Here is a 19,540-nt window from a genome sequence, read left to right on the forward strand (position 1 = left end):
ACATACATCATAAATACAACCGCGTAAGTCATAAATATACGAAACTTAACTGAATTATTACGCTACAAGCGATCCATCGTGTATTTTCATATATTCGCCGTAATCCATTTTATATGATATTTGCATTCCAGTAATAAATTCTACGATATAGAAAAAACTTTTTCGAATCGACGACGGGTCCTTTAAACAAATTCTACTGCAAAAGTCATACTCGTATGCCTTTGTTTCTTTGTCATTTTACTTGTGTATACTTTTCAGCCAAAGAACTGGAACTTTGGAACTTCACGCGATGAGAACGGGGTAAGAAATACACGGCAATCTTATTGCAACAAGCAGGCAAAAACATACGCAGACAGCCAAATACATATTATATATAACATGATCAGGTCGATTAAGTATTAACTGAACAACTACAACCGCTCTTCAGTGCGTCAGTGAACAACATATTGTTCGTTGTCAGATAAAAGATATTAAGTGCTTAGAAATTCTTATAGACATAATGGGTTCTATCTGTGAACCAATATTGTAATCTCTATATGGCCCCTGCTATGCATAACAATGCGTTGTAAACCTTTCTCATCTATCTAACATATCTCCTGTGATGGCAAAAAAGTGGAAACATAAGCAGAAACCCAAACGAGAAACAGAACAATACTTTACAAGTAATAATAGAATTGCAAGAAGGAGAAGAAGAAGAAGAAGAAGAAGAAGAAAAAAGAATACAAAACAAACACAGAGAGTATATATATATTTCCGTTCTCGCTCTCTCTCTATATATATATATATATATATATATATATATATATATATATGTGTGTGTGTGTGTGTGTGTGTGTGTGCATAAATCCAAAAGATAAGATTTCGAATTGTCGATGATTGTAGCAGAATAGAAGGCCATATATTTATGATGTTAGATCTGGTGGTGGAACGCTGGTCTTATGCAGTCTGAATCTTATGAATCTTGCTTTGTGCTTACATTTGATGCTGCTTTACTCCAGGGAATCTCATCGTAAATAGAAATCATCCTTTTGCCTTTGTTATTTGCAAACCATGAAAACCAAAAACTACAATCATTGTCCAACATGCAAAGCTATAATATGCCTTTAACTAAATCTCGCGTTCATTCGCTCACTCAGCATACTCTCTCCCATCCAGTGTATCAAGAAAATAAAAGCGATATAAGCCTAAAATGTTAAAAGCAAAAACTTTCTGTTCGTATGTACGTATTAACCAAGGGTTGTTAGTGCTGCTGTTGCTGTTACGGCCTTATGTCTTTTCCTTTTTGTTTTTACCTCGATTATTGTATTAGTTGTTGTCGTTGTTGTTATTTCAGCCTTTAGGGGGTTGTTCGTAAATTCGTTTGTTGCCCGTTCAAAATGTGTGCATAAATGAGTGAATGAGCCTTGACTGGCTAAAAGCAGATGCCGTTCAACATCTTTTGCGGCAGCATAACAAATTAAAAAAGAGGAAGGAGGTGGCAACCAACTTATTTTGCTTTTCAAGAAAATATTCATACAATTTCTTCAAGAACTATAATGATCAGGATGGTTTTCCTTCTCTATTTACACTGGAAGTTTGCAAAAAATGAACGCTGTATTGCACGTTTTTGTTTTTCCTTTCATTGCTTTATTTATACTCGATTTTTTTTATTTTTTGTAGACAAATACATAAACACAAAAAACAATTTATTGACATAAAAATTAATGACTTTGAAAGTTAACAACTGAAAATTTTCAATATTGACAAATACGGCAACTCCTTCATATTAGCAATGACTGAGAGGCAATAATAATTAACAGCAATTCAAGTTTCACTTGTAACACATCGGGGTCGTATGGGAGGCATCGCTCACGAGAACCTTACTAAGAGCGTTATAACTAACTTATTGATAATATATTGATAAGATATCAAATATAGCGGCTGTTGTCCTAGCGCAATTACCACCACTAACGCCTCCTGTCAGTAGCAAAGAACATATTCTGTCCCTTTTTGTGCGGGTATAATCACATTATTTTTCCGATCGAAATACTACAATGCCTTTAGACAAAAGCCATTGTAGAAATGTAAAAGAAGGGAATAGCTTTTCTTCACAACTTTTTTGGGATGGAAAGAGAGACAGACTATGGGATAGTAATATTCGAAAGAAATAAATATTAAAGAAAAGAACATTTTTTTTTCATCAACAAATACCAAAACCGAAGCCATTTTCGCGAGTGGTCTTCTAGCGCAGTGTAGCTGGTGCAAATGAAATTAATTCACTTCGAGGTCGAGATACTGTAACGGCTCACATGTGAATGCCGTTTTGGCAATTTTTTGTGGAAATGGAGGGAAAATTGAGAGAATAATAAATATTAAAATGTATCAATGAGTGCTTTATACAAGTTTGAATTTACAAAAAAAAAAAAAAAAAAAACAAATCATTTACATAGCCTGGTGCTAGCGGAATACATAGCCTACAGCCCGAAAAATTCGAATGACAAGAATGAGAATTGTCAGATTTATCTTATGGGCCGTTTTAAAATATTGTATTTCGAGAAAAATCCTTTTAAACGAGCATAAACACCTTGTGTTTGAAATAATTAGGCAAGACATCAGATCGTAACCTATCATCAGAGATGCATTTCACACGAAAAAATTTTCTCCAGATAATGACTATTTTCCAGCCATCGTAGGAAATTCATTGCATCTACTGGACCATTTAAAACAAAGTTTGCTTGAAAAATATACCGTAGTTTTCTGCGTAAAGAAAGTTCGTGAATGAAAATAAAGAAGACAATGTCACTTCTTCCGCTTGAGTAACCAAGTAGGTAAGAATCGCGACCGGCAAGTCAATGTTCGCGGGCGCAAATTAAAGCACAGTAGAGAAACGCACCCACCTGACTGCGGCCACCATCTGCCTATTTTTTTCTTTCACTTTCCCCACATCTTTTTGACACTCAACGCGTTACGCGAATCGGGGTCTGGTCATATCAAAAAAAAATAAAAAATAAAAAAAATTGATTATCGTTTAGATTGTCAGTTATGCAAAAATGATGTTCACAAGTTGAGACTTGGCGTATACTACACCATGATAGTTTACTTTTTCGAATTGAATTTGGAAGTTTACATGGAATATAATGATAATTATTTAATCGGCTTAGATTTTAATGAGAAGTAAAATGCAATTTCACTCAGCTAACTAGAATTCAATTAAGTTTATGTAAGGAGTCAAAAATCAGTACAAGTGCAATATGTTTTTGAAATTTGGCAACATTCCGCCCCCATTTTTTGTTTATCTTTCTTTCTTTTCCTTTCGTAAGCAACTTGTTATTGCCGTAATAAACATCAGAAATTCCACCCTATTTTTTAGTGAAGACATGTATGTTTGTTATTGTTGTCGTATGTACGCCACAATGGCACGTTTTAAATTTTTCAAAATAACAAGAAATTCCCTCAAGCTTTTGTTCTACTAGAGGAAAGTGGAGAGAAGACTTGACTGATTTTTCTCTTTTTTTTTTCATATTTATCTCATATACAAACACATACGATATTTGGTTGAGAGAGCTATTAAAATTTATCTGCTTGATAAAATCTTATATCGTATCGTATGTAGTGTTCATCTAGTCTCTAGTATATATTTCAAATAACATTTGTACATAATTGGTCAGCAACTGGGGTAAACTGACAGTAATCAAAATTAAACCACGCTTCGCCCTATTTCATCATAAATTTGGATGAAGCCTTCGTCCTCTGTAGTTAATTTCAAAGACGACTTGAAGCTCTGTGTGCAGTTTTAAGATCTCAAACATAATAATAAAATGTATTTATTATGTCATTTTTCACGTAAACTTTCCGAATTGAAGCCCCCACGTCGATAATGACAAAGACGCATACACTGACTTTTGTATTTATCTGCTTTACACGTATTTCGCAAATATACCTTTTATTGGATATAAAATGAAGGAAAGCAGAGAGAGAGAGAGAGAGTGAAAACTACTTTGACAAAAATTCATAACATTTTATATGCTATCGCATTATACCACTAAAATAATCAAGCCTGGCTTGTATACTATATACACAAAACATAGAAGGAGAGAAGATTAAGTTTGGAATGAATATTCCATTGGCTAACGCCACCAACTTGTTCTGCATTTAATTGCAAAACAAAAGTAGGATCCATTCGCTCGATATGCATTGTATATCGTATACATATATATTTCAAGTCGTAATATTTTAAAATTAAGCAGCACTTCAGAGAAGAGAACTAAAACGAAGAATGAAGGCAACGTTTGGATACAGTTTCCTATTAGATATATAGACTATGCGAATAGATCGATAGATATAGGGCGAATAGTTAAGGTATATATGTATGTGTATATATCTTTAGGGAATATGTGGTTGCTATTTCTTGGCGTTCCAAGTGTTTAATAAATCTAATATACTTACTGAGATAAATATAGTAAAGCATAAGTAGTAGAAGCAAGTACAAGCAACACTAAAAATTAGTTTAATACTAACTGGGAAACATAGTCAAGAAGAATATTAAAGCAAACAGACAGAGATGGCTTTAATAAGAAAAAAAAAAAAAACTTCTAAAAACGCGTGCGTTCTGTTAGAACGTGAAAGTGAATTAAGTGTGAACGTGAACGTGAGGAAGACAACTTGTAGAGCAGTTCTGTTAAACTAAGCAAAGTGACAAAGCTCTTTTATCGTGAAAAAGTAACATGGGAAGACATGATTCAAAAACAGAAAAAAAAAAACCATATAACATAACAAATACGTTTGCTCTCGCACAGTCACGACATTTATTAAATTCTTTCAATCTAATAGTTGTTGAATTCTCTTTATGTGTCCTTGTTTCCACTTGTTTACTTCATAATAATAATCATAAGGAATACATTCTTGCGCCATTTAAATAAAACACCTTCATGGAAACCGAAGAATTGTCTGCTATCTTTTCCCTTGAACTCTACCCTCTACTTACCACACAGCTAGTACATAACTGTTGATTTCAATATTATTACGAAACACAGCGCAGCGCTTTAAAAAGGAATAAATTCTTTCTTTATTTTGTGTTAAATTGGATTTGTTGTGTTTTTGACTAACCGAACAAGAATAAGTTTTGATCATATCATAGAATGCGGCCTTGGTGTATGAATGAATGCACTTTCATTTTCATCATCTTCTTGACTTTATTTCGCTTAACAAAACCTTTTGATGAATTCATTAAAAGTTCCATGAATATAAGAATTTCAGTTATTCACTTTCCCACTTGTTGCACTTTTTGTGACTCTGCTATACTTGGCGGTTAATTTCTGTGTTCGATACTGTTGCTATCCATTACTTCATTATTGATAATTAATTCACAGCGATGATGATGTAAGCTAATGTAAGACAATGTATGCGTATAAAAGGCAAAGAATGAAAGAAGCAAACAATTTTTCAAGGTTTTCTGAAGAGTGATCTGTGAAAATAATGGACATCGTCTGATTACCAAATTGTCATTGCATTATGATATCAAGAGAGTAAAGAAAATAGAAATAAACAGTCACCGGATTTCTACAAGAGAGAGAGTTTGCTATACACGAAACAATATTTTTGATGTTTGGGGCATAAAACTGTAAAACTGTATAATTTCTTGCAACGTTAAAGAAAATCAACCAAAACGTGGCGTATTTGGGTAAAAATAGCCTCGTTCTCTTATCACCTATCCACCAAGTAAAAAAAGCTGATACATAAGAGTCAATGTCACCATCGTTGGATGTAACATGATACAAGAACTGTAACCTTTCCTTTCGAAAGATAATGATCGACTTAACCTCTAACCAGTTGAAGACAACGTTATGAACAGGAACGACAGTTGAACCAATCTCTGTTCGGACGTTGAAAATACTAAGCATCGTATTTCTTTTTTTGTTTTGCAAAGAAACAGAAAAAAATGAAGTTTGTCTGTACTCTTAAATGGGCGGGGCTGATCTTTTTCACTTTTATATATATATTGCAATATCGCTCATAGAATAGACCTGGAGATATTTATCGTTATGTTTATTTTACGACGTGAATATCAATCAAAGAACTTCTTCTTCGTGACACTAAAGGCGTGTCCTTTGACTGATTACCCTGCTTTTCGGCACAAATGTTCTTATATAAGCTTCCAATCCTTATGGTGGTGTAAGCAAAGGCAATGGGACGACTCCTTGATCACAATTTATTTGTTAAAACATATGCTAATCGTTGTCATCTTAGTTGGCTGGATCTTTTGGTCGAACATTAGCCCAATTTTTCAGGGGTAAATCGAGAAGTCTAAGCCTATACTTATAAGCTGGTAGAGATCACAAACATTACATAGTTGTGAATGCAGCAAATCTATATAGTGTATCTTCGTTTTTTCTGAAACCGGCCTATTTGGTTAATTCCAGAGGATGTGTATCCGTTTTTATGATGTCTGACAATTTGAATTTTTCGTGAAAATAATTGTATGCGAAACGACTGTAGTTCCGTAGTAGTGGCTAAATCCCTCCAAAGAAATACGACTATTAATGCTAAAGAACTGAGCAAGCTCTACAGTGATCAAGATTTCATACCATGGCCATCAAAAAAAAATTGTTTTGAAAACTTTTGCAAATAAAAATTAAAATTCAAAATATAATAAAAGTTTTGTTTTATTTTAAAAACAGTCGATATTCTCCAACTGACACTTCCGCAAACCCATAAGTCTTTGCCATCTTGATACATTGCCTTTGCGTGAGGGTTAAGCAAAGACCATCCATTCCAAGGTTAATGCGATTTTCTCTTTTCAAATATTATATAATATCACTTTTATTTCTACATATACATATACTTTTCCGTGCACTTCCTTAGCAGCATGTCTCGGTTTATGGTGTGCAAAGGTTAAAAAATCATTTCCTTCAAGTTTGACTATTTCATTAGCGAGAAAAATACCGCAAAAGGACGTAATGCTTAGTCGCTTTTCTCTACTGACTTTTTATTTTGATGTACTGCGTGTTTACAATTTAATTTAGAATATGTCTTCTTCTTCTTTTTTCCAACAGGACAAACGTGACTGTGGTGCACCTTGTCATGCCATGTTCTTTCCGGAAAAAGAACGTACTGTACTACGCTATTGGGTCGGATCATGGGCTGCAGTATGTGTCGCTAGTTGCTTATTTACGGTAAGTACCAATGAGAATGAAAATCACAGTTATTATCGTGCAATGATTTCAACTTTCGTCAAAAAGTTTTTCCCGAATCAGAGCCATTTACGGGTCTAGACACTTAAGTTAATTAATAGTAAGTACTTAATTTAACTTTTGGATAACGTCGTCGCAAATTGAGTTAACAACGATTAATTTCATCAATGAACATTATTGAATATTATTACTATACTGTGTTTGACAAGTCTTAAGAATATTGTACAGCACTATGCAAATTATGCCAATAATTTCATATAAACAAAAGTGGTAGACGAGACAATGAACTTATCTTACGTTTCTTTATTGGCGTTAAGTTAAATAGATAAATATCTAAAGGAAATGAAATTGTGTAGGCTACGTCAACTACAGTAATAAGACAGCTAGTCTACACTTAACAGCACTATAAAATCATCCTTGTAATCAGCGGGAGATAGTAATTCCCGTCAATGTGCTCGCTACATACCGCAAGCAGCTGAGTTGCTAGAAAGCAATCAAGGAAATGTTAGCATGACGTTACTGTCATTTGACTGAATGAAATCATCTTCTCCTTAACTCTCGCTCTACCGCCCTCTTCTCTGATGCTCCCTCTTTCTCTTCTTTATAAATGTTTTTGTCAGTGAACACTGATTGCTTACGCCACTCGGTGTAGGTAGGTCATTATGAACTGCTTGTCCGAGCCCAAGTCTTGTTCGGGGAAAGATGCGAATATATACTTCTTCATATACTTCATGCGATCTTATATGCGTGCGATGCATTTAAATTGACCACAGTCAGCTAACACGGGACCTTAACAGTAACGTTTTATACTCCTTGCTAATTCAGCTACTTTTGAATGTACTGAGATTATGTCCAATTTTGGAATATATAAATTGTATGCGTGTGCAGCATGTCCAACACAAGAAATTTGAATGAATGAACGAAACCGAAATTTCTCGCTATCAATTTATTTTTACTCTAAGGTGCAGTCATTTTTCTAAAATCATTCCATTACCAACTAGCCTTAGGAATATTTAGGCATTTCCGAAATTTTCTTGGCATTTGATAGTTATATGTAACGTCTTACCGTCTTTCTATGTCGTAATTGTTTCCAAAAAAATGCAGGTGTGCCCCAGCAGAGGCGGTTTGAACTAAATAATGATCTTCCCGAATAGCTCGCATGTTTCTCTGGGGCAGAAGTTATAACCACACTCAAGTTGAATGCCGCCATTGCATTAATATCTCCCTATAGTGTCAGTATTTTGAACAACGTGGTAGAGAAACCGCTATGCTATACTTAAAGTGGGACGATTTCTTAAGCTTAAGGTAATGCAAGATTATTGAAGACAATATCCGACGGTCTGTTAAAAACCCATAATATACCATTTTGCCTCCTTCCACTGAGCCTAGAAAATGCTAGAAAATGCACCTCCGCAACATATTACTCGAAAGGGTCTTAAGTTTAGAACAAACTTGGCAAACGATTGGCAAGGATTGTGTTCATGTTGATATTTGGTCAGTAAAAACAGAAAACCAGCTGTGCTTATTATACTTATTACACTTATTGTACTCTACACTTATGTCGTACGAAATGTATTAAATTTGTGCGGATATATACAACAGCAAGAAAGACTTGTGATAAACTCACCTCTTGTTATACCGATTGATTCAGAGTTATTCAGATTTAAGTTCATGTGGCGGTACATCAGTTTCTTCTGTTCAACTTACAGAGCGTAATTTTTGAGATATTAAAGAAATTTGGTAAACGTACGTGTTCTCACAGCCTAAGGACGAACTCTATCGACAGTGGTTCGGATTGGTTATTTCATCGACAGCTTCCCCTATGACGCCTTATATTCAAAAGTCGTTATATGAAGACAATATTCACAATTTCGCGACAAATGCCAGTGAATACCAGTGTTTTGGCACTCTAAATAGGTGAGATTAATTCGGCATGGATAGGACAATTTTTTTTAACCCCTTGCTATGTAACCGCATATAAGTGTTTGTGTGGCAAAAGTGGTTCATCGGAATACTTTGATTCAAAACTCATCTGCATACAATTTTGATTAAGAATAGAAGGTTTATCATGAAATGTTCAAGCCTTATATATCCGTTTTTAATATGTTATGATGAAAGTAGGTCCATAGTAAATTAACCGTAGGTCATTTCGATCACATAAGTTTATTTTTTTAGGCCCAACCGTATATAGGGGGATCCCATGAAAAGCAAGTCTTTCTGTGGCAACAAAGACTACCACTGAAGAAAACCACTGAAAAATAATAAATCAAGTTTGCTGTATCTGGACCACGTTAGTTGACAGCTTGAGCATGCTTAAATATAAAAGTTTGATGAAAAGAGTGAGTCTACATATAAAGAATGTACAATTTTTGGCGTATTATTACAAAAGTGAATGCATGTTCATTTTAGGCAAACTAGTGTAGAGTATCTAATGGCCTTGTCCGATGGTATAATGATCTTGGTTGTATTTATGTAATATATTAGGCAATCTCCTAAATGGCAATGAGGTTCGCAGTTAATACGAACTACCACAGATCGAAGTTATGGGTTCCGAATGGTGGCGTCCATGCCAATCGCTTCATCCAATGACGAATGTTTTAAAGAGATTGTGTGTCATACAATGAAAATAGAATTGCGCATATTGACAATGTCGAAGATATTATGCCATAGAATTTATGCTTGAAAAGTTCGAGAACGAGATTAAAAGGTTTGATCCCTGCACACGCATTTGTCATTCGGTTTTTGTATATCATATGCATATCATATGCATTCGTACGGATTTTGAATACTTTTCCCTTTTAGTGAAATAATCAGTTGTTTGCAAAACTGTTTGCAAAACTGTTTATAAATATATTTTTTTTATTATTTCATTTATAATAAATTTGTTGTCGCTGCTGCAGAGAAACATTTACTTATTTGACATGAGGTTATCAAAAATACTTTACAAGGAACAAACAGCTTGTCATTTGCACATACACCAAATGCCACAACTACAAAATGTTATATATATACATACATGCGAACGTTATGTAATTTAGACTACATGGGCACACATGTTCCCGGCTACATGTTTATTTTTACTTTAAATATATGTAAGTACACACATATGTGCTCATATTTAGTATTAAAAAGGAAAATTGTTACGTCGGTCAAAGAGATTCGTTTAGTTCTTCCAAATATTAATAATGCATAAATATTTCTTTATCGCATTTACTGAACTATATCGGTTACATTGACGTCATTCTTACATTCTCCAGAACAAATGTCGTTTAATAAAAAAATTTTTTTATATGTTTCGTAGGCGACTCAAATCCGCATATTTTTCCACTGACTAACCAACTAACTAAGTAACTGACAACCAGTGATACCTAGCTATGATTATTTAACTTAGAAGGTTTTTGAAACTACCTGTTATAGGGATATGCTAAGTCTGCCTGACTGCAATTAGTTCGCTGGAACTCGACTAAATGAAAAATACTCCCCATCCGTTTAGTGATAAGCAGATGGAAAATCATATGTTGAGGTTTGGGTGATCTAGATGTTTATTCCTTTTAATATGTTTCGGATATTTTTTGTAATGCTTTGCAGATAAAAAAAATTAAATCAGAAAATTTATTTCCTGTAACATATGGAAAATTTGTGTATAGGCAGATATGATAGTCTTATAGCTGCATGAAAAGAACGCAAATGTTTTGAAGCGTTTCTGCAAACAGACACAATTTTTCGCCAACATATGTGTGCGTCAGTTGTGTTTAAATTTATCGCTTTTATTGCATAATTCTGTGTACAATAAAATTAATTTCATTTTTTCGAATATATTAAATAAGCAATACGCTTCATTCGGTGTATATTTCTTTTCAGTGTCTACCGCCACATATTGAGAAAATTGTTTTGAGAGTTTCAAGTTTCCATGGAAGCAAAGTTAATTAGTCTAAAACATATTGAGCTGCGGTCACGGAAACAACGGCTTTAATATTTTGTAATGTAATGTAACACTTGAGAAAATAATTTTATCCCTCCTATTAAGCTTAATAATTTTTAAACTGCACTCTACACAATCTACATTACATTCACATTATTTTAATTTAAAATTTGTTCTGTGTCGAGTTAATCATCACGCCAGTTCGTCCGTCCGTCTATACATGTAAATCAAAATCTTGAACGCAACACATTATCTAAACTATCAAAGGTCAGGATGTGAGATGAAGTTTGTAAACCAAATCGTCGACAATTGTTAAGATTCCAAAAATAGTAGAAATTTGTTGTTTTTGTAATAATTTCTGTAATAAATTTTATTGCGTATGCCTTTATTTGTTGCTTTTTCGATAAGTGTTTTATGCGTTATTATACTTAAATGTTTAGTTGTAGTTATATTATTTTGGGGACAAAAACCAAAAAGAAAGGCTTAGTGACGAAGACATATTTATTTCTAAAAAATAGTGCCATTTGTTCACCGTATACTGCAGATAGACCTTAAGAAGTTGCAATAAATCAGTCATTTTTGTTTCAAACAAGCTTACCAAAGCTATCGAAAGATCTCGACATATCCTTACGCTTCGCTGGCACGTAATCACTTTTTCATTGCCTTTTTTTTTTCTTATTACCACTGTAAACTCTATTGAGTTGTATATTATATATTAAGTTAACGTTTGCAACACCTAAAAAGAAAAGTTTCGAAGAACCCATAAAGTATCTATTCTTGATCAGTATCAAATTCTGGATCGATCGTGTAAGCATGTCCGTGTCTTCCGATACGTTTGTGCATGTGCTAAACATTGGAAGTTTTTATTTGTGGGTTAGTATTAAAAATAGTCTAGATCGGCCAAACGAAACGCCCACAATACATTATAAACTGAGTACATAGTTGTTTTCTAAAACATAGAAAAAAATGTTGGACAATCTCTAACAAAAGCTACATAAATATGGAAAAATGTGTTCGGGCCCACCCATATCGAAATTTCATCTTGTTGATAAAATGATATATAGGATATAAAAGATTCGGCCACAGCCAAATGTATTTTTGTGAGTTGTTGTTTTTTCTTTCTTTTTTTTTTTTTCTTCTTAGCATTGTAACGCTAATGTCAGTGCGTCACTGCAATTGCTAAACACTTTCGTCTATCTATACATAGAAACCGTGTGTGTGGGTGATTATTTATGATTATGCTAATTAAATGACAAAACTGTGACAGCTGTCATAGCATCACATTGGAGTGTACTTATACAACATAAATGTTTTGCCCAAATAAGTTCCATATCGCTAGAGAGAAGTTGAGATAATATTTTGGTATAAAACTACGCAATTTATGTAAATGAGAGCCGCTTTCTCTTCGAGTGTATGCATATGTGCTTCTTTGGTCGTGTGCAAACTGAAATATATATATATATATATATATATACATGTAACATTTTACATTCAAACGAGCTACACCCTTGCTCCGGCATCTACGCGCTTAGGTAAGCATTTACTTGCAAACAAATAAAAGCGCATACAATAGCAATGGACAACGCAAGAAAAACAAAAAAAAAAAAAAAAAAAAACAAATAAATTACATAAATCTTTTAATGTCAGTTATGTGTATGGTTTGCAGTGCATTTTTTGTCTGCCATTGCTTTAAGTATGCTTAAATAAATAAACTGCAGACCGCAATAATCAAGCGCAACAAGCTATACCGCAGTTATTGCACATTGTATGTCAACGTATGTGCAGCACAACACAACCATTGAAAATCCAAATAATTTTAATTCAACTCAATCAACATGAAATGTTTTTTCTTAAATTATTTGCGCATACATCACTGCTCAGACTAGAACGTATATTAGCTTGAATATACGCCTTGTAAAATCGTTACCCCTGTGATAAGTAAATTTTCTAGATGGCCTATCCTTTTCTTTACATATACGCGGCCTTTCAACATGGAGAAGAATCGTAGATCTACCGTCTAACGGCAGTTACAAAAATAGTGACTAATTACAGCGCTAGGTTGAAGTTCGCACTAAACGGTTATTCGTTGGGCTTGAAGAGATTGCTCGAAGCACTAAATGCGATGCTTGCGTGGCCACATAAATCGAAGTAAACGTCAACAGTTAGAACAATTTCAGAAGCCGAGTAGCATGTTTACAGGAAATGCAGCTGAAAATCTTGCAATCTCTACTTGTCAGATGCTCTAGCACTGATAGTTGGTGTACTACCATTATCGTAAATAACGTGAAGGAAGGACCGTCTATGTAAATAAAAGGCGTTCTTGTAGAATACATCGAAAAAGGGCAAATGGTGGGTGTCGGAACTTCTGACCTTAGCGGGATGTAATCTGTTTTTCTTCTTCTTTCTAATATTTGGTTTGTCTTAGTTTTTTTTGCATTTCGGCTTCAATAACGTCGATTGCAGGGGCACGCCTACCCATATAGAAATTGCCTTGAAATTTCTACTAAATGATGAAAACTGCTCTCTCTCCCTCTCGCTCTCCTTCTCTCTCTCTCTCTCTCTCTCTCTCTCTCTCTCTCTCTCTCTCTCTCTCTCTCTAAAAAAAAAAACTCTACTAAAGTTCCTTTAGAAAATTTTTTCTTTAACCAACTGTTAAGCCACCAATCTGCTTTTGACGCATTCGTCATCAATTTTACGCTTTAAGGAAATTTGACTATATTTATATCTTTCATCAGTTTGTTATTTCATGAAAGTTTCTCAAAAATATGATATTTTCCTGCCATTTGCCATCCTATGCATAGAAATACGTCGACAACAAAATAAATTTATCAAAATATTATTTATGATAGAAAATTTATTTTTTTAGTTTTCTTTTTTATTCTCTAACAAATCACTGACATGAACGGTACCCAATCAATTGGGCTATTAAATGTATAAAGTCCGTATATCTTCATATATACAAAAATAAATACCTCAGAGAAAGTATAATTCCTTGCCCACAACAAATTACTGGTAATGGAAAATACAATTACACGGTCATTTGCGAATTCCGAGGTATCGCAGGTACGCCAATGTTTGTACTTTCAACATGGGCAACGTTAAGTGTTCTCAGTGCCCATCTGACTATTCCACGAGAAAGTTTAACATTTTTGCCCATAACCATAAACTTCGTTTACAATAATTCAGGGAAAAATCGGAATTAATTCGTGAAAATTTTCGTGCAATAGTATACTACGGCTTTCAACGTGGATTATCAAGACAAGAATGCCTTATCCTTTGCCATTGTGAAACGCTGGTATAATGAGCATCACTGTGCCATTGGAGCTGGGCGACAACTGATCATGAAAATTTGAGTTACGCCATACCATGAGATTGAGGCAACCTTCATTATTACGCCCATCCGCACTTTTTCCAACCTATTTAAACATTCTAAAATCGAATTAATGGATCGATCAACGTACAGCCTTGATTCGACATTCAATGACTCCTCTTTGTTCCCCAGCGTCAACGATAAATTGCGTGGAGACCCACTTTTGATACATTTAAAAGCGATATTTTGAAGAGCTCTGAGGTGAAATGGGAAAAACACTATGGCAAACCTATGAGAATATCTTAAGACACAGTGAAGCAATCTCTAACGAGAAATAACTGTTTTTTCAGTATTCATAATAAAAACTTGGCCGCTATCGTTGGATGAGTTTAGAATTTCGTGCTCTTGAAATATTTATTTACACTCTATGGCGTACTTACATATAGAAGCAGAAAAAGGGTTCGTGATGCCGCCTAAACATTTCAGTCTAATTATAAACTGTTGGCAAGTTTTTAAAACGTTCGAGATATTAGTCATTAGGGTAAACAGTTTCCTGGTGCGTTCACATTGAAATTTTCCTTCGTCGAGCGTATATGCATTCATTCAGATTTGTTACACTGCGGTTTGAAACAACGCTGTAAACGTACCCTTCATGTACGGCAGTCTTCTATTAAAAATTTACCATCTAAGTAAAGGATGTAAAGATAAAATTCGAATTTAACTAGCAAAGACACCTACCATACCGCGTGGAGCGGTTAGAAGGCTTTGTTAAACATTCAGCATTAAGATATAGTTGGATTTGGAAGCCTACTCCAAGTCCAGATTAAGAAATATAGAATATTTTTGTGGACACTGCATGAATGAGAGGATTCTCCCGTTCTTCTGTGCTCCTATAACTTTTACTTAAAGTTTTCATCTACATTTCCAACTGAGATATAATTTAAAAGTAATATGTGTAGAGAGATACTTAACTGTAAGCGTCAAGTTCATCCTTTCCAACAGCTCTGTACTATTCCCCATACTAATCATTTACTTACTGTCCGGCTACATACCGTTATCCTAATAATAAACGTAATTCATAGTCCCCGACTTGACTAAGCCTGCAAATCCAGCGGTAGGCACTGTATGGGACTCTGTTACATATTTAACAGACATTTACATAGCTCCTTTAAGATAATTGGTAAATGTCTTTGCTAATTATGAATTTACTAATTTAACTTTGCAATCTGATCATTTAATATATCCGGGAATAGAAATAAATTGCTGGTCATATAGCTTGTTGTTTATGTTAGGTAAAGGAACTTTTTATTTTTCTTTTCTTTTTAAGAAAAAGCATTAACTATTAATTAATAACAAAAATATTTGTACATATATATAGTAATTATAAAACAATTATATTTTTCCCGGAGATTTTTCATAATGCAAGCCTTTCCATTTAGCTGAACACAATTCATAATAACATAATTTCTACGTTTATTCTTCATTAATATAAATAATTAATCTCTTAATAAACAATTTTTTTATTTTCCAGGTCTTAACATTCCTAATCGATTCTTCACGTTTCCGTTACCCCGAACGGGCGATTGTTTTTTTGGCCGTGTGTTATCTAGTCGTAGGCTGCGCATACGTAGCCGGTTTGGGTGCTGGCGATTCAGTAGCTTGTCGCGAACCCTTTCCGCCGCCAGTTCGACTTGGTCGCTTACAAATGATGTCAACTATAACTCAAGTAAGTAAAAGAGAAAATATATATATATATATATATATGTTTTTTATGCATTTAATAATCACCTTCCCCTTCTGCTTGAGATGAAGATGCAATAAAAATAAAAAAAAATAAAAGAAAGAATTATGACATCAAATAAAATTTCTTTTATTCTCTCAATTTTTACTCTTGTTGCTCAGGGCCATCGTCAATCTACTGCTTGTACGGTATTATTTATGGCATTATATTTTTGTTGTATGGCTGCATTTGCTTGGTGGTCATGTTTGGCGTTCGCTTGGTTCTTGGCAGCCGGCCTTAAATGGGGTCACGAAGCCATCGAAAATAAATCACATTTATTTCATTTGGTCGCATGGGCAATACCAGCCTTGCAAACTATCTCAGTACTGGCGCTTGCAAAAGTTGAAGGTAAGCGAAACATACACATTTGTCTATGGATCGAAACATAGAAGTATACGCATATAAAAAATCTAATATAAAATTCATGACACTGCATTAAATATGAAATTGAATTGAGAGCTTTACAGAAAGTAAATTTATTTAAGAGATTTTCAGACGGGGGGAAGAAAAACATATATACAGATATATGCGGTATGAAAATTAAAAAAAAAAAAAAAGGAAAAAAAGAACGGCTTCCATTGCAAATGTTTGAGCATGAAAAACCTTTCAGCCCAAATTGAAAGTGAAGGTATACCAATTTTATCACATCAATTACAATACGGAGAAGTGTATGTTTAATGTTAAGTGCTTTGCGAACTTCTTTTTTGTCTTAAAAATTCATAATGTATTAGATTCTCGTTGCATGATGTTTCCGACAGGATAAACACCCTAAAAATCCAGGTTGAATTTTTTGAGGACAAATAACCAGCAATTTGTGTTCCTATGTAGCGTCTCTACGAACTGATGAGACTCTCATGAAGTCTCATCTTTAATCATCAGATCGTCCAATAAACCATTTTGTTTCAGAGCAAGGTAAATCAAAGTTGGTGGTATAAGTGAAATATTCACAGCCGTAGTTAAGTGTGAAACTTAATCATAACCCGCTCTAAATAGGTCACCAAAAAAATAGTATATAAAGCCCAAATTCGAAAATAATCTCTCCTCAACAGTTTGCAAAGGAACGTATACGGGCACTTGACCTCTGGTAGTTGCACTGCCATGGGCTTTGTAATGAATTACAAATACATACACATACAAATACACATTTGATTTGCTCTACTCGACTTAGTGACTTAACTGATTCGTTGCAGCCAGCTTCTGCTACTCCACTCATAGTTAATTCAATTATGTTATCTAATGAACAGATTAGTAAAAAAGTAATTTCGGCTATTGATTGCGTGTACAACTCTTTTTCATATGGGAACTTCAGTGTAAATATCTATATATGTCTTCAGTATGGAGAAAGAATTCTTTCACTTTCCTAGCAGTCGTGTTGTTTCTCGACTTTATCAGATTAGGGTAAAGGAGGTGATGAGATCACTATTCTAGAGTGTAAGGTGTTCATTATACGAAGCTTCCATTTAAATAAATAAAATACATTATATAACCTGCACCGTAGCAATAGATTCCGTTCCCTTATCATAGATAGCTGAGCTATGATAGTAAAGGTTAAAGGATAGAAGCAAAAAATTTGATAAAGCACATCAGATAATCGCAGCTGTGTATATCAGTATATTAGTGGTACATCTGTACAACGTGCATTTCGCCTTTTTGGATACGCCAAGTATGAAGGTATGTGATGTAAGTGTGAAACATTCCGTTTCGCGTTAAATTAACTTCAATTCTTCTTTTGCATTTGGGTTTTTCCCTTTTTTAATTCAAAATTGTTGTTTATACCCACCATTGGAGGGCACATTAATTTGCTTGGTTTATGAGCTAAATCCAACTTAAGATAGGTACGGAAAATGCATGATTTCGTTAGATCAGGTATTTCAAGTTGCTTTAACAAAATTTTGGATTGAAAACGGATGGAGTTGATCCAATACTTTACTGATTTTCGGCTTACGATCATATCTTATAACACTTGTGTGTAACCATATGCAGCAACCAGACGAATTAGAGATATTTTTAAATTTTATAAACTTGTCTCTCCCTCTCTCCGCCATGTGGTGCTATGTTCAGTCCATTGATTGCAATTTTCGACATATTTTCAAGATATTTTTTGGCATAAAAGGCGAGCGATATTGCGAATTGATTGACTTGGGCCATTTTTATGGCCTTTCTTCATATCAAGTGCTATTTCAAAGAACCCATTATGTGAAAAGAATTCGCCATTTGTCAAGTTACTCTGCAAATATCGACAAATTTCGCCATGTCGGCGTAAAGGACGTAAACGAGACGCAACCATCTTTATGATTCTCTCTCACATAAACATTTTCCGAAACAGTACATCTTCATATGGCAATAAGATCTAATTTTGAAGTTTTTATTTATGATGCAATCAGTTGAGGAACAATAATTCTGAGAAAAGAAATTAACAAAAAAACTAAATTTTCCTGACCCACTGCCTACTAAGGATTCTGATGAAATGCAAGCTTCCATATGGCAACAAAGTCTAATTTATGTACCCATCATTGAAGGAAAACTTATGCTCATTTCTACTCGAACCGTTTAAAAAATCGTATAAAGTATGCATATATATTCCTGATTAGTATCGGATTCTGAATGCAGTTGCAATGCATATCCTTGCGCCACTCTCATCTGATTACTTGCCTGTGGTAGACATAGCCCTAGCCGTTAAAAATAAGTTATAGTCATGCATTGCAATGGACATGCCCACGTGCCCACAATATAATATAAAAAATTTGCTCATCAGTCATAAATGATCAGTCATAAACAGATCAGTTCTAAAATTATTTATACACTACAACAATAACAATTTGTATATTTTACAAACGATCCTGCAATCCCTGTATAATAATCGAAGAAAACATCGCCCGCACAACACTACGTAGTGTACTGCAATTTCATTTTCTTCGACTTTTTCATTTAAGATAAAGTTTATTAGGACTAGAAGAAGAATAGGATGAAGAATTGCGTTAGGCAAACGAACCGGCCGAAATGATCGGCTTTGCTCGGCTGTAACATTTTCACTTTTTTTTTTTTTGATTATTTTATATCATCCATAAATGAAGTTTCAGGCTTGGGGATGTACCTGACTCCGCAATAGGTCGGGCATTATTGCTGTATGTGCGCGCTATTAGTGTGTGAATTTAAGTTTTTTGAAACAAATAACATTAGCGTTGGCCGATTTCAATGTATGCGGCTTTTTATTTATTTATTTTTATTTATTCCACTTACACTAGAAACTCAACTAAACAAGTAACAGTTGAGTTCAATTGGCTCTTAATGCAAAACTTATATTAATTAATAATAAAATTTAGTATAAGTATAATGAAACAAATAAGAAAAAAAAAAAA

At 34.1% G+C, this 19,540-nt stretch overlaps 1 protein-coding gene across 4 annotated transcripts in view; it reads left to right on the forward strand.

Annotated features, from left to right (window-relative positions):
* Positions 1 to 19,540, forward strand: part of LOC119631888 (frizzled) — a 193,749-nt gene that overhangs the window by 35,579 nt on the left and 138,630 nt on the right. For all 4 annotated transcript variants that reach the window (XM_038024448.1, XM_038024446.1, XM_038024445.1 and 1 more), the window contains exons 2-4: positions 7,032 to 7,151; positions 15,933 to 16,127; positions 16,304 to 16,529. In XM_038024448.1, the coding sequence (XP_037880376.1) occupies positions 7,032 to 7,151; positions 15,933 to 16,127; positions 16,304 to 16,529 (541 nt within the window). The remainder of the gene's footprint in view (positions 1 to 7,031; positions 7,152 to 15,932; positions 16,128 to 16,303; positions 16,530 to 19,540) is intronic.

Source organism: Glossina fuscipes, unplaced genomic scaffold, assembly GCF_014805625.2.
Source record: "Glossina fuscipes isolate IAEA_lab_2018 unplaced genomic scaffold, Yale_Gfus_2 1, whole genome shotgun sequence".
Taxonomy (NCBI): domain Eukaryota; kingdom Metazoa; phylum Arthropoda; class Insecta; order Diptera; family Glossinidae; genus Glossina; species Glossina fuscipes.